The following is a 17,600-nucleotide window of genomic DNA, read 5'->3' as shown; positions in this document are numbered from 1 at the left end:
ACTGAAAATGGGTATTAACTCGTCAATCGACCCTAGGAAATAAACTAAGTGAGTAGGCCCTACTACGAAAAGTGCCCGCTAAACCTAGCTTCGTGAACACCATGGACTCAAAATCGGTCTTCCACACTTTCAATAACAGTGTTATAAAGGAAAAGTACTGATCGAATCGTATATTGTTTATAATAATCACAATGAAACAGAGTACAGAAAAATAATGATTTCTCATCTTCCGAACTTCCTTAAATGGCTAACTGGATACGTAACCATCTGGATACATAAGTGTTATTCTTTCAGGTGATTCATAAAATGATCTTTATACTTCGGTTTTCGACTGATCCACAGAATTGCGTGAACCACATCCTGTAAAGACGTGGCGTCCTCCCACGGCGTAGTGTACGGCAACCCGCGGCCGCGGCCTCCGATTCAGAAGTCGACGCCGAGAGACCGGGTGGCCTAATCCGTCCTGTGGCGACGCGCGAGCCAGAGTGCGCATGGTATAATGACTATGAAGGACGGTCTGCAGTCAGTGCCCTGGAATATGGCACAAGGTTGCGGTGGCAGCGGCACACCGCTAGCGCTCGTACCCAGTACCCAGTACCTTGTACCTGCCCGCCTGCTCTCCGTAGCCCCTCTACTCTAACATTCCTTGTTACCCCTCTCCAGCTTTCAACGATATCCCTTTTAAAGTTAAAAAAAATCAAACAATTAAAGAAGTAAAGACCGCATACTAAAAGTCATGTGTACCTGGATCTGAATTCGATCCGGAGGAATTTGAAAATTTTGATCCTGGCTCTCATACAGTATCCATAGTAGATTTTTGATCATCATAAATCTGATCCTTCTAAGTAACGTCTTTTCATATGTTTCTACCACATTGGACTGAAACGACGCTCATCCTCTTTCCAAAATTTAACATAAATTAATCTTAGGCCTCATCAAAAATTTTTTAAGGAGGTCTGCATTACTTGTTGCAATCTTGTAACTCAATGAAGAATTCTAAGTTCACTAAAATTCCAGGGGTCTCTTATGAGTGGGTATTCTGCAGTGGCGTGTAAATTTGGGTGGTGAAAACTTTTTCCATTTTACGTTTCGACATCGTGTATTAGCTCATTCGAAATGCATCATTTTATAAATTATGTGTAGGTTTATTGTCACACTGTAACCCTGCTGGCGTTGAAATTTTAGGTGATATTTCGTGCAGTAAGAATTTTTTTGGGGTCTCATCTCCCGCAGGCGTCTAAACAGAGTGGGGGTGCAAGCAGTGAAAGACAAAGTCGTAGGGTTTCAGAGTTAGCCAGTAGGTACCCCATTCTTGCCTAACGTAGGTGAGAGAGAGGATGAGAGCGGCATCCTGATGGTTTTTTCTTCAGCAGCCTGGGGGATGGAATACGTGGTGCATGGGAATCGGATCGACCGGACGGAAGTTGTTCCACTGCCGCCGCTGTAAAATGTATCTCTCCGAAAGTGGTCTTCGCACTGCCACTAGTTGTGACAAAAATGACTCTACGATAAGCGATCACTTGGATAACACATAGCAGCGGACTCCTACTGTGACCTCCAACAACCCCGGCCATCGAAGATCTCAATACTCCGTACCAGTGAACAGTTGTGGTGAAGAGTTACCGTACCTTAACGTAGTGTAGTGACCTAGTGCTAGTGAACATGTTTGAGATGTGGAGCACCGTCAACTCCAAACTGGAGGCCGAAGTGACAGAGGACTCTCAAAGACAGAACGGCCACCAGCAGCCGCACACTTCCACGGGATCCATCAAAGGTCTGTATCTCATCCATCTGTGTCGTATACTTCATACTAGATGTTAAACAGATTACATACATCTTGATTTGTGTTCAACCACTAGAAGTCAAATTACATTCGTAGAAAACTTTGACCCAAAATATGGAGATAGCATTCCAGTGACAAACCCCTTGGACTAAGAGTTGAACCAATTCAAATCTATTAAAACTGTAACTGCTGTTTGGCTACTTATTCAGATTTAAACGTCAAAAAATATAAACATTTGTTAGTACGTATACAAAATCTGAGAATGTCTAAAGATAAAATTCAAGAGAGTATATTTTAATTAAAAAACTAACGCCTACATTCTGAAAATGCAGAAAAATATAATTTAAAAATAACTTAAGATATTCAATACCAATCTTCAATGAACTCTTGAAGGATCGTTTCTCTCCCGTGTTGACAAATACTTTACTTTGTCATACTTTTTCTGTGAATACTGTCGTACTGACTGTATGATACTTAGACAATACTGGATTACCCACGCGTAACTAGTGAATCTTAAAACAGATTCATTATCCCCAGACCACATTTGTAGAATAATATCTTACTCTCGCGTAACTAGTCACTCTCTAAACAGATCTGTTGCCCCCAAATCACATTTGTTGAATACTAGTTTACTCTCGAAAACTAGTCAATCTCCAATCAGATAATCTCAGCCCAGAATACATTTGGCGAATACTATCTTACTCACAAGTACTAGTCAATTTCTAAACAAATTCGTTATCCCAGAACACATTTGGAAAATACTAGCTAACTCTCGTCTAAGTAGTCAATCTCTAAACAGATCCGTTATCCCCAGATTACATTTAAAGAATACTAGCTTACTTTCCCGTAACTAGTCAATCTCCAAATAGATACTTTATCCCCAGATCCTATTTAAATAACTTACTCTCTCGTAAATAATCAATCTCTAAACAGATTCGTTACCCTCAGACCACATTTGGAGGATACTAGCTTAATCCGGTTTTACTACTTGCTTGTCCACACATCTAACCACGGCTGTATACCTAACAATATGTATATATGTTAGCTGGCCCTGATAGTTCTACGACCCAGTGCAGTGTTTCAGACTGTCATCAGTTCTCCACCAATATGTATATTTTGACTTCCTTGTAAAGCCAGAGTTACTCTACGATAAACGTTGACTTTCGGATCATTTACGTATTTAGAATCAATTGTGGTATTAACTCAGGTTGCAGGAACAGCGTTTGAAAATATCACGTGTATTTCACTTGGGCAGACAAGTCATCTTGCTTAGAATCCTTTACATAACAACAGAACAAGATTTGGAGGCATGCCTGAACCAGCTATCTCTGGCACTTCATGTTGGCCAAACAAGCAAATTTAACCATGATGCTTTGCGACCGATGGAAGCAAAGCAAAATTTGGAGGCATGGCTGAGCCAGCTATCTCTGGCACTTCATGTTGGCCAAACAAGCAAATTTAACCAAGATGCTTTGCGACCGATGGAAGCAAAGCAAGATTTGGAGGCATTCCTGAACCAGCTATCTCTGGCACACACCATCTTGGCCAAACAAGCAAATTTTAACCAAGATGCTTTGCGACCAATTTTTCAAATTTTCAATTTGTGGAGGTTACGATCTACAATGTCCAATTTGGACTTACAAAAGTCTTATCAAATCCGTATTAAGAAGTTAAGGCACTTTCCGTGATATTTGACCGAAGTGCGAGCGTGTGATAACTCCAGTAATGCCGTTGTTAACATCCTTGATAACGAAGCAATATTAATGTTGCAAAAATTTTAAAAATTGAACTAAAAGCAACTTAAATACCGTGAATTTTATAAATAAGTTAAAATCAATATTTTTTATGCAATCTCTAATAAGTAAATAAATATATGTTAAGCTAGCCTGTAATATGGTACAAGATATTGTGGGTAACAAAGATGCTTATCCTGAACAGTTCTAGTTAACACGAAGTGCAAGGCTAAACAACCTAAAACAAAGGTATTCATATTTTTGTATGTTTCTTATAATAGTTTCGTTGCTCTATAGTCAATTAATGATCATTAAGGTTTACATAACAATAGAAATTGTTAAGAAATAATCAGTATCCATGCCATTGATTCCGATTCGTTATCTTAATACTCCGTACAGTTCTTAATTGTTTTGCTCATTGATCTCTAATCCATAAACAAGCCCGAATGCAAAGTGGAATTCATCACCGGATTTGCTTTGCATCGTTAAGTTTGGTTTATAGTGTCTTTCATAACGTCTAATCGCCAAACGCCAATAAAATCTGGGTATTTGTGTTGATATTAAACACTTGATTGTTAACAAAATCAATCATTTTAAAAATTATTTAGCCTAAAATCCGTTGCAGTTTTGATAGACCATTCTGTTTGGGGATGCAATTCAGACGTTTTGTCCTTCCCACTTATAAAACCTTTCAGAAACCACAAATTGTATGTTGGCCAAATATGAATTGTTTACAGTTTCATGTGTGAAATCGTCTTTTTCGTGATTAAAGTGAAAAAAATCCTTTACAATCAGGGATGTGACACGTCCACGTTAAAATTTAATTTCTTTTTATCTCAACTTTTAGATTGGACGATCCGTGAAAACCGCGCCTCCATAGCCCGCTGCTGGTGTTGGTGACCGGCTTCTGTGATGTGGCGTCGGGACGGAATGATAGGTATCAGATTAATCGACGTGGAGTGGGTGGTTGGGTGGCGGATGTTTTCAGGACGGGTAGTAGCGGTTGGCCTAGTCGGCGCCGCTCCAGACACCACCCTGCCGGGACGACCGCACTTCCGCGTTAAAGGGGATGTTTTCAAACTCGGTTTATCGGCCGATGTTTGCAATACCGGTAGTTCATGAGCGACATATGCCTATATGTACTTACCCTGACTTTGCGCCATGACTACTCCGCAACCTGGGCAGATTTAGAAGGCACTCGAGTGTGGAGGTCGATGTTTTCATGTGGGACTGTAGTGGTAGATGTCAACCCAGACGTTTCTGCTTGCCAGTCCTTCAGAAGGCTGAGGTCATGACGACGCGAGTCCAGCATCTAGCTCTGGAAACACTTTTTTTTAATTAGTTGGGTAAAGTTATAACCAAATTACATTCAACCGATAATGTGGTTGCAATTTTTGTCAATCAACCGGACTTTTGGCGTCAAACATTTAGTTTCTTTCCTAAATCACACATTGGCTGTTGTTTGATACTCTGAAAAATGTTTTATTTCCTCACAGTGTTCTGTCACATCATTCCTTGAATTTGTTTAACATACCTGAAGTATTAAAATATCGAATGCCATTAAAATTTCTCGAATTGTGGAGATTGCCCAAAATATCACACTACCCTAATCACGAGTGTCCTTTCATCCAAAATCTTTGACCCTTCCTAAATATTTCAATCTCTTGCAATTTTCCATTTGTTGTGTCACTATTATTGACTCTAACCCTTTGACTTTGATTCATGACAACGAAAAGCTTTTAGATATCAATGTTCTTTTTAGACTAATCCTACCCTTATACAGGTATCAGGAGAGAATGATCACGGCAAAGCCAATTGAAATAATCGTATTAATTCAAGATGTGAACCTCCTCTATCTCTTAGCCACTACAAGTGTTGGTGATTGGCACCTCACTGACTGCAGGTTCTTCTGGAATAGACTCCATTCTTTGAAATGTGTGTCTGCGTCACCGATGTAGTCAGAACTATAGACCTGTTATGTTCTTCTTTTTAGTCGTAAAATTGTGTTTCGATATTTGAATAAAACTTCAAACGTTAGTAAACTTACTTTATTTAGATCAAATGCAGAATGAATGAAAAATGATACTGTATATCAGAGTTATTTCAGATAAGCCCAGGGCTTTTTGAATTGTGATACGGTAGAATCCAGTTTTACTGAGGGCAGTTGAATCCATTTCCTGGTAAAACTTGAGATCTACTTAACTGAAGTTGACTTAAGCTAATCTTCTAAAGCTAGAGATGTTGCTCTTGACTTGTAATCCACTTTCTGCTGTTAGAATCTAGAATATTGGTGTCTAGATTCCTCTGCTAACCAGTGCAGTTGAATCCCATTTCCTGGTAAAACTTGAGATGTACTTAACTGAAGTTGATTTAAGCCAATCTTCTGGAGTTAATCCCACTTTTTGGAACTAGAGATATTATTCTTGACTTGTAATCCACTTTCTGGTATTAGAATCCAGAATATTGGTGCCTAGAGACCTCTCTAAAGTTAGAGCCCACATCCTGGAAATAGAACCGACCTATTGCATTAAAGGTAATTTCACAGAGATGTAATTCACTTCCATGAGTTAGAATCCATAGCCAACTTTACTGCAGTTAAAGTTAGAGACCCCTCCTGGGGCTTCATCTCATTTCTCTAGAGTAGTAATACTCTACCTCTTGGAGTTTTCGGAAAGTCCTGTCAGCTCCAAACCGCGGAGAACACCACCATGGATGAAGCCGTTCCTGGTTAACCACTCGTAATAAAAATTAAGAAAGCAATGATCGTTATTAAAATAGTATTTGGAAGCGATACACTTTGGTATTTTCTTTGGAAAATTCCTCTCTTTGATCCTGATGTCAACTACTTGCTGAAGGCAAATTTCAGAACATTTTTGAAAATTCCGTAAGTTTTCATTTTTTATCGACTTGTAACTGTTGTTTCATACACAAAGTAAATATTTTTTGACACAAACATTAAAGTCGATTTTGATCGTTTAATCATTGTGTTGTTAGAAAAAAACAATTTATCAGACGGGTAAATTCAGAGTTGGCTCTGAATTAGTTGGGAATGTGAAAGCAATAATCACAAATTGATTCCACGTACAAACTGTGTAATTACTTCGATGGAAAGGTTTCTGAACCTTTTTATTAGCTCACTGTGTAGGTGTGAAATCCAATACAGTGTGTTGGTGCGCAATTTTAAACGTTTTCTATCATATTTAGACGTAGAGGGGTTCGAAGTGTGTGACGAAATAAAATTAAAAAATAGTAATAAACCTATATTGCTGTTAAGGTTGACGAATAGCCCAACAATTAATAAACAAAGATTGAACAGAGGTAAGAAGGATAAGCCTATCTGCAACTGAGCAGGCCTACCGAACAGAAGTTGACGAATAGCCCAACAATAATAAACAAAGATTGAACAGAGGTAAGAAGGATAAGCCTATCTGCAACTGAGCAGGCCTACCGAACAGAAGTTGACGAATAGCCCAACAATAATAAACAAAGATTGAACAGAGGTAAGAAGGATAAGCCTATCTGCAACTGAGCAGATTTATCAGCATTCCTCCTCTTATCTTGTTTTATAGGATCATCATGATAAGATTCAGGCCAGTTACGTCGCCAGTGAGGGTGAGCGGAACGAGTTTATAAATTTTGCCTTTCCACAATATTATTGTCAGATTGAAGATATTCGTTATACATTTATATTCTCCAATTATCTTAGAACTTTGGTCGATATAAATACTCTGTATTGTGTTTTAATAAATCCCCGTTATGCATGCAAGATGTAGATGTAGACTCAAATGTAGATGTAGACACAGTCTAGTCTGGCTCTGACAGGCAGAAGCCACAGTGGGGCAGGTCGGGACCGGGAGTGTGCCCGGGATGCATCCCCTCCCCCCACCAACCCCCCAACCTTGCAGCTGCACTATTGATTTTGTCTAGCTTATTCTGCACCCGCACTTCATCCCACTAATAATTCACCTGACTCAGCCGATCTCCAAATTGCTTTTCCAACAAAATCAGGATTCGACGTACAATGCTGGCTGAAAAGTACACAGAAGCGAGTCGGTAAACAAGATCAATCAAAAGAACAAGTGTTAAAAAGGAGGCGCGAAATTGTAAACAATTATAAACGTCGAACATTTTTACAACTGTGCTCTATTATCCGTAACGCGTTTTGGACCGTGATAAAACGGCTTGACAATAAATGTATATAAAGTAGCTTTCAATAATTCTAAATATGATAGTTTATAAAAGCAAATATTATAAGTGGATATTGATTAAAAAACGCTAATGCCCATTAAATATAACGTTTAAAACGTCATTAAAATTGGTAAAGAACTCATAATAAAACTATTTTACACGAAAATTTGGCTAAATTGGCCAGTTGGCTAATTGCTTTAATTTTTTTTACTTAAGCCATTTATATAATAACTTGCCTCTAAAATCAAAGTATTTCATCGAGAGTATACATGTTGATTGGATCCAAACAATGCTGTGTCCGTAAAGTTACACAATTCTGTAAAATTTCGATTTTAAACATTTAAAATTTACACAATCTCAAACATCTGGGAGAGAGTAAATAACAATCATTGTATAGCAAACATATGCACCTTCGTTTACAACCCATATCATATCTTACGTCAACATTTTCTACCAAATTATAGTGTATGAGTTGGAAACCAATTTGCTTTGTAGGCCAACACCCAGTATTTCGTGAAATGGATAGAAGAATGATCAGTGATAAATACATCTATCATCAGCCCCGCTTTGTCGGGGGTCGAAATAGGATGGTATCGTGAGGGTTAACATATCAAAACAACTTTTTTGGTTCCCTAACGCTGATTTGACTTTTCTTTACGTGTGTTAAGGTTTGTTTTAAGTGAAGTGGGTTAAAAAGTATGATGTGAAAAATATCGATTTCAACAACGCTTTTTACACTCATCTATTTCAACCCCGTTCAAAACTGACGACGCCTAAGAACAAACTCTTTCTTAAGGCTATTGTCTTTATATAATGCAAATTTGCTCTCGGGGCCTGGGCCATTACGGCAAAAGTTTTTGGGATGCTTGTGTTAACTTCTGTTATTTCTAACTCAAAATCCCGAAGTGGTAACTTTGGGTCTCTTCTGTAAACGTCATCTGAAGCACATCGCCATAAAACGAAGGCACAGCGTTTAACGAGGCCTGGTACATAAAAACGTTGAGGGGCGCCTCATCTTATCCACTTCTGGGTAAAATCTTCGTGATATTCTCCTCTAGAACGATTGCATAGTATGTCGTTGTTATTTCGTTATTTCTCCAAAACGACACTCATGAGGCATTACGAAATTCTTTGCCGTGTTTGTGGCTTCCCCGAGCCTCGTGTCATCGTGAAGAATAGTATAGACTATAGACCAACAAGTCCACAACGTTAAAGTCAATTTCGCTCTGCTTTACAAATTTTTCAGCGCAAAATGAAATACCTGGTTTTTTAAGCCCAAAAGTAATAATTCTGAGAAATCTTACAACAGCCTCCGTAGAATCTTTAGATTAACTTCTGCTATTAAAATTTCGAATAACTTTGATTCGTTTTGGTGCCAGTACCAGTCATTACCTTTTCAACGATTTAAATGTTTTAGACGTCTTCTAAATCTTCTCATTGAAAACATGTTATGTATAATTAATTTATATCTAAACTGTATGAACATAATATGTTCTGTTCGTGATTATAAGTTAAGATTTGTTGTTATACCCGAAGCGCAGTTTGCATCCAACAATGTATTCTCTATAGACCTCATTCTAAAATTTACAGACACATTTACGTAAAATTAACCTCAATTAACATAGGTATGTTAGGAAGGGTTGATTAAATTTGAAATTAGTTTTGAGCTTCTTCGGTGCCGACTTTCAAGTATCTCTTCAGACGAACATGACTCCAGATTCCAGGAGTCAGGTCTGAGACAGCGTCAGATACCAGACGCTGCAATAATTGAAAGGAGAACTGGAGCAAAATTCAACACTTCTTGCCATAGTTACGTTATGTACATGCTCTTCTAGTTTTCACAGTTACTTTTAATTTATAAAGACGTAATGAGGGTAGTTATAATTGAGCTTATATCCCAACGTCTATTTTGGAATGGGGCAAAATATGTCACCCACAAAATATCAATATTGTAGGCCATATGTAAGTGCATTAAAATAAACTTTTGTATCTCTTATAATTTAAAAGTTTAGAGCCGCAGGGTATAAATACCTTGACATCCGTGTTTGTTTTATAAACAGATATAAATAAAGAAATTTGAATGGATCTTACACACACGCAACAGACCTGATATGTTACTTGTAACAGTTAGTACAACAGCGTAATGTTAGATGCCACTAAAATCATGTTAACTAATGCAAGGCCATAAATTCATGCCTTATCCCGAGCTACGGCTTTGTTGTGATTAAGTACGCATATTTACAGTGTATTTACACAGTTTTTCACAAAGGTTGTGTTCTGAACGTTCATCGGAAGAGTTCCCCTGTAAAAGAGGCCCAACTTTGCCATTTCCCCAGTACAAACTACATACACCTGGACGCGATTTTTTACGAATTAAAATTTGAATATTCAGAAATCCGGCAAGGTGAAGAAAGCGAAAGTGTGTGGGTTAGTAATTAAAGAGCTTGCGTGAGCGATGCAGTGACGTAAGGGGAGAAAGTAGAGGTACGCAACAGCTTGTTGGGTCTGTGCAGACACACACCTTCTCACCGGCACACAGGTGAGCCTCAGGCACCTCACTGGGGTGTACACTTGCTGGTCTGACCTACAGTACCTCCGGGATGGGAGGCCGAGACGAAGGGATGCTGGCAGATTGGTACAAGACAAGTAGTACAACGACATCTGTGCATAGAACGCGAATTCCATTTTGTGGTTCTTAAGAGAGCTGGCTGCCGGTAAATGTGGTACAAGTTCAGTACAATATTTAGGGCGATGTGGCGAAGTGCTGATATCTGAGTATATAGTATGCCACAACCCTTTTGTGGCTGGTAGGAGGAATGAGTGCCGGTGAATGTGTTACACTCAATATTACGTTGAGGACGATATAGCAGAGTGCTGACATTAGAATCAAGTATTTAGTACACAACATACACGTCTGTGGCTGGTAGGAGGAATGAGTGCAGGTGAATGTGTTACACTCAATACTACGTTGAGGACGATATAGCAGAGTGCTGGCATTAGAATCAAGTATTTAGTGTGCTAAATACCATCCTGTGGCTGGTAGGAGGAATGAGTGCAGGTGAATGTGTTGCACTCAATATTACGTTGAGGACGATATAGCAGAGTGCTGGCATTAGAATCAAGTATTTAGTGTGCTAAATACCATCCTGTGGCTGGTAGGAGGAATGAGTGCCGGTGAATGTGTTACACTCAATACTACGTTGAGGACGATATAGCAGAGTGCTGACATTAGAATCAAGTATTTAGTGTGCTAAATACCATCCTGTGGCTGGTAGGAGGAATGAGTGCAGGTGAATGTGTTGAACTCAATATTACGTTGAGGACGATATAGCAGAGTGCTGACATTAGAATCAAGTATTTAGTGTGCTAAATACCATCCTGTGGCTGGTAGGAGGAATGAGTCCAGGTGAATGTGTTGCACTCAATACTACGTTGAGGACGATATAGCAGAGTGCTGACATTAGAATCAAGTATTTAGTGTGCTAAATACCATCCTGTGGCTGGTAGGAGGAATGAGTCCAGGTGAATGTGTTGCACTCAATACTACGTTGAGGACGATATAGCAGAGTGCTGACATTAGAATCAAGTATTTAGTGTGCTAAATACCATCCTGTGGCTGGTAGGAGGAATGAGTCCAGGTGAATGTGTTGCACTCAATACTACGTTGAGGACGATATAGCAGAGTGCTGACATTAGAATCAAGTATTTAGTACACCACATACACGTCTGTGGCTGGTAGGAGGAATGAGTACCGGTTAATGTGTTACTCTAAATATTGCGTTGAGGACGATGTAGTAGATTGCTGACATTTCAATCAAGTACTTAGTACGCTATATACCCTCTTGTGGCTGGTAGGAGGAATGGCTGCTGATGAATGAAGTATACACTCAGTACTACGTTGACGGTAATGTGGGCAGAGTGCTGACATCTTAATCAAGTACGTATGTGTGTTTTATGGCGGATGACAAGATGGGTTCAGGGCAAGGCGGTACTTCATGGCCCAGTGCCACCGAGTATGACGAGCAGTGTTTTTATTACAAGAGTGGCAGGAGAAAGTTTAGGCGTGGTTATGTGTTAGCATTTATGTATTTACTTGAACATTCAACTCAATTGATATGAATAATGTTTATTTAAATTAAGTTGTTAATTAATTCTGTTGCAGTAAGACTGTACGCTATTCTATTTTGGTTAACATTTATTCTTTTGGAACTTTTTATACATCTCAAATCTATCGATGTCCTCTCAGGAGGACGTGTCGGTGTGCGTGAGAGAAAGGAAGGGCTCCGATATTAATCTGGAGTCTCAATCATATCTCGGGGCCGGGGAAGGGCTGTAGGCAACAGATGATAGACGGGGTCCCGTTAGGCCGGGCTAGGGCCAGGTATATAGAGACAGAAGCGGAGTAACGGGGTCCGTCACGTGGGAGTCGACCAGTACAATAGCCCCTGCCTTCCTACCCGTGCCCGTTCCTTCTCCGGTCGATGTAAAAACTATCACCACGTCACCACCACCTGTTCTAGTCCTGCAGTAGTGACAGATGGCGATCTGTCGTCATTCACACGATTGTCAGTACGTATATTACACACCGTAACCTTACGTCAACTCTGGCAAGCTTATGTACACTGTGGTGATCTCTCAGAGGTTGCAGAGTTCGGAGCGACAAAACCGGATACCCTCATTGTCGGGTGCCAACATCTGAGTACTTTTGACAGCCCGACAATGTTGCCAGTGTAAGGCGACAAATCTGGGAACTCAAATGTTTCAATACATCGAATGACAGTCGTGGATACACATAACGTAGCTAAGGTGAGAAGGGTCGATTCTATGGGAATATTGAGTTAACTGTGGGAGACCACACAATAACAAGACTGACTCTCGAACGAAGTGGGAATTATTGGTGATGGATGAACGTGGAATGAATGATCAAATGTATGTCTGAATTAGAGCTCGATGTGGTATGTATGTCCAAATTTTAACATATTTGACGTTTGCTATACAAATGTATTTTGTCTCCGCAATAAAAAATTGACTATTGACTATTAACTCCATTTCACCTTCAGTTGAGTGCAGCGTCTTAAACCTGACACTGTCAGAGATCTGATATCTGGAATCAATTTTGCACCTGATGAGACAACGTGGACACCTCATCATTTGGATTTCCCTATTTTGCAGTCTAGGTGCCTCTAATGTCGAAACGATGCAATGAGTTCGTTTTTGAACTTCTTCGTCGCAGACTGTTTTTTGCATCTCTTCGGACGTATACACTCTAGATTCCAGGAGTCAAGATTCTGCCAGTGTCATATTTCAGATTAAGCGGAAGGCGAAATGGAACAAACCCAACATTCGCAGTTGTGATCAGTTTTGATTTTGGGAACTACCTGTACACGCTGGGACCGATGTGTCCCAGATGTGTCAACATTTTTCCAACCTCGCGTCCCAGAGCAGAAGATGTCAGATAAACTCGGTGGCTGATAACACTTAGCCGTATCGTTCAGAATCGAACTGAAGAAAATTAATCCGAATTTCAGAACAAAATTTGAAATTATATCTTAATATGTGAAAATATCGTAAGCTCGACTTTCTTACCCGAAGCAATTCTGAAAGCTAATACAGTTTGGCGTTAAATTGTAATTTACTGGGTCATACTCATAATCAGGTCATGTAGTCAATATAGAACGGTTCGCCTGTTAGTTAACTTTATGACTAAAACAAATTGTTCAACACCGTACTATCGGACATGGTCATATACTCAGTCATTACGGATTCATCCCACAGTTAACTGCCTAATCTACTATTCATTATATTATACTCTTGGTATAGGCCTCCATCAATATAACAAAGGTGTGTCTGGAAGTTAACATCGTATCGTTAATCTATAAATTCACTATATAAATTGGTTCTTTGTTTAAAGTTTTTTGTTGACTGATGATATATGTGAAAGGACAATAGGATTGGGACATTTGCCATCGTTATATCTTAAAAAGTAGACATCGTTTCGAGGATTGAAATCTACCGTCTTCCTCACGGGTCAAATGCCCTAATACCTATAATCCTCCCTATAATAACTCAGTATAACAAACGTTCACCTATTAGTTAACTGCGTATCTGAAACACACAATTCGTTACATTGTACGAAAAGACATTGGCATATATTCAATCAGTATAGTAAATGAGCATCTATCAGTTTATTGTTTTCATATACTAAATGGCTCGTCTACTATATAAATGTGTATCTGAAACACACAATTCGTTATATTGCACGAAAAGACATTGGCATATACTCAATCAGTATAGTAAATGAGCATCTATCGGTTTATTGTTTTCATATACTATATGGCTCGTCTGTTATATAAATGTGTATCTGAAACACACAATTCGTTATATTGCACGAAAAGACATTGGCATATACTCAATCAGTATAGTAAAGGTGTATCTATCAGTTAATTGTTTTCATATACTAAATGGCTCGTCTGCTATATAAATGTGTATCTGAAACACACAATTCGTTATATTGCACGAAAAGACATTGGCATATACTCAATCAGTATAGTAAAGGTGTATCTATCAGTTAATTGTTTTCATATACTAAATGGCTCGTCTGCTATATAAATGTGTATCTGAAACACACAATTCGTTATATTGCACGAAAAGACATTGGCATATACTCAATCAGTATAGTAAAGGTGTATCTATCAGTTAATTGTTTTCATATACTAAATGGCTCGTCTGCTATATAAATGTGTATCTGAAACACACAATTCGTTATATTGCACGAAAAGACATTGGCATATACTCAATCAGTATAGTAAAGGTGTATCTATCAGTTAATTGTTTTCATATACTAAATGGCTCGTCTGCTATATAAATGTGTATCTGAAACACACAATTCGTTATATTGCACGAAAAGACATTGGCATATACTCAATTAGTATAGTAAAGGTGTATCTATCAGTTAATTGTTTTCATATACTAAATGGCTCGTCTGCTATATAAATGTGTATCTGAAACACACAATTCGTTATATTGCGTTATATTGCACGAAAAGACATTGGCATATACTCAATTAGTATAGTAAAGGTGTATCTATCAGTTAATTGTTTTCATATACTTAAATGGCTCGTCTGCTATATAAATGTGTATCTGAAAACACACAATTCGTTATATTGCACGAAAAGACATTGGCATATACTCAATTAGTATAGTAAAGGTGTATCTATCAGTTAATTGTTTTCATATACTAAATAGCTCGTCTGCTATATAAATGTGTATCTGAAACACACAATTCGTTATATTGCACGAAAAGACATTGGCATATACTCAATTAGTATAGTAAAGGTGTATCTATCAGTTAATTGTTTTCATATACTAAATGGCTCGTCTGCTATATAAATGTGTATCTGAAACACACAATTCGTTATATTGCATGAAAAGACATTGGCATATACTCAATTAGTATAGTAAAGGTGTATCTATCAGTTAATTGTTTTCATATACTAAATGGCTCGTCTGCTTTATAATGTGTATCTGAAACACACAATTCGTTATATTGCACGAAAAGACATTGGCATATACTCAATCAGTATAGTAAAGGTGTATCTATCAGTTAATTGTTTTCATATACTAAATGGCTCGTCTGCTATATAATGTGTATCTAAAACACACAATTCGTTATATTGCACGAAAAGACATTGGCATATACTCTATCAGTATAGTAAAGGTGTATCTATCAGTTAATTGTTTTCATATACTAAATGGCTCGTTCTGCTATATAATGTGTATCTGAAACACACAATTCGTTATATTGTACGAAAAGTCATAGGCATATACTCAATCAGTATAGTAAATGAGCATCTATCGGGTTTATTGTTTTCATATACTATATGGCTCGTCTGTTATATAAATGTGTATCTGAAACACACAATTCGTTATATTGCACGAAAAAGACATTGGTATTACTCAATCAGGTATAGTAAAGGTGTATCTATCAGTTAATTGTTTTCATATACTAAATGGCTCGTCTGCTATATAAATGTGTATCTGAAACACAAAAATTCGTTATATTGCACGAAAAGACATTGGCATATACTCAATTAGTATAGTTAAAGGTGTATCTATCAGTTAATTGTTTTCATATACTAAATGGCTCGTCTGCTATATAAATGTGTATCTGAAACACACAATTCGTTATATTGCACGAAAAGACATTGGCATATACTCAATTAGTATAGTAAAGGTGTATCTATCAGTTAATTGTTTTCATATACTAAATGGCTCGTCTGCTATATAATGTGTATCTGAAACACACAATTCGTTATATTGCACGAAAAGACATTGGCATATACTCAATCAGTATAGTAAAGGTGTATCTATCAGTTAATTGTTTTATATTACTAAATGGCTCGTCTGCTATATAAATGTGTATCTAAAACACACAATTCGTTATATTGCACGAAAAGACATTGGCATATACTCTATCAGTATAGTAAAGGTGTATCTATCAGTTAATTGTTTTCATATACTAAATGGCTCGTCTGCTATATAATGTGTATCTGAAAACACACAATTCGTTATATTGTACGAAAAAGTCATAGGCATATACTCAATCAGTATAGTAAATGAGCATCTATCGGTTTATTGTTTTCATATACTATATGGCTCGTTGTTATATAAATGTGTATCTGAAACACACAATTCGTTATATTGCACGAAAAGAATTGGTATATACTCAAGCAGTAGTATAGTAAAGGTGTATCTATCAGTTAATTGTTTTCATATACTAAATTGGCTCGTCTGCTATATAAATGTGTATCTATAAACACACAATTCGTTATATTGCACGAAAAGACATTGGCATATATTCAATCAGTATAGTAAAGGTGTATCTATCAGTTAATTGTTTTCATATACTAAATGGCTCGTCTGGCTATATAAATGTGTATCTAAAACACACAATTCGTTATATTGCACGAAAAGACATTGGCATATATTCAATCAGTTATAGTAAAGGTTGTAATCTATCAGTTAATTGTTTTCATATACTAAATGGCTCGTCTGCTATATAAATGTGTATCTAAAACACACAATTCGTTATATTGCACGAAAAGACATTGGCATATATTCAATCAGTATAGTAAAGGTGTATCTATCAGTTAATTGTTTTCATATACTAAATGGCTCGTCGTCTGCTATATAAATGTGTATCTAAAACACACAATTCGTTATATTGCACGAAAAGACATTGGCATATACTCTATCAGTATAGTAAAGGTGTATCTATCAGTTAATTGTTTTCATATACTAAATGGCTCGTCTGCTATATAATGTGTATCTGAAACCACAATTCGTTATATTGTACGAAAAGTCATAGGCATATACTCAATCAGTATAGTAAATGAGCATCTATCGGTTTATTGTTTTCATATACTATATGGCTCGTCTGTTATATAAAATGTGTATCTGAAACACACAATTCGTTATATTGCTACGAAAAGACATTGGTATATACTCAATCAGTATAGTAAAGGTGTATCTATCAGTTAATTGTTTTCATATACTATAATGGCTCGTCTGCTATATAAATGTGTATCTGAAACACACAATTCGTTATATTGCACGAAAAGACATTGGCATATACTCTATCAGTATAGTAAAGGTGTATCTATCAGTTAATTGTTTTCATATACTAAATGGCTCGTCTGCTATATAATGTGTATTCTGAAACACACAATTCGTTATATTGTACGAAAAGTCATAGGCATATACTCAATCAGTATAGTAAATGAGCATCTATCGGTTTATTGTTTTCATATACTATATGGCTCGTCTGTTATATAAATGTGTATCTGAAACACACAATTCGTTATATTGCACGAAAAGACATTGGCATATACTCAATC

The 17,600-nt window shown here is 37.4% G+C and overlaps 1 protein-coding gene across 5 annotated transcripts in view; it reads left to right on the top strand.

Moving 5' to 3' along the window:
* Positions 1-17,600, top strand: part of LOC124369905 (probable nuclear hormone receptor HR3) — a 251,296-nt gene that overhangs the window by 132,732 nt on the left and 100,964 nt on the right. Inside the window, exon 2 of one of the 5 annotated variants that reach the window (XM_046828070.1) lies at positions 1,374-1,774. The exons of 3 other annotated variants lie outside the window; for them this stretch is intronic. In XM_046828070.1, the coding sequence (XP_046684026.1) occupies positions 1,663-1,774 (112 nt within the window). In that variant the 5' untranslated portion in view covers positions 1,374-1,662. Of the gene's footprint in view, positions 1-1,370; positions 1,775-17,600 lie in introns of all 5 variants that reach the window. One more of the 5 variants, XM_046828071.1, reaches the window with a different exon arrangement.

The sequence above is a fragment of the Homalodisca vitripennis genome, chromosome X, assembly GCF_021130785.1.
Source record: "Homalodisca vitripennis isolate AUS2020 chromosome X, UT_GWSS_2.1, whole genome shotgun sequence".
Classification (NCBI taxonomy): Eukaryota; Metazoa; Arthropoda; class Insecta; order Hemiptera; family Cicadellidae; genus Homalodisca; species Homalodisca vitripennis.
The sequence above is the reverse complement of the archived record's forward strand: the minus strand, read 5'-3'. Positions and strand labels throughout refer to the sequence as shown.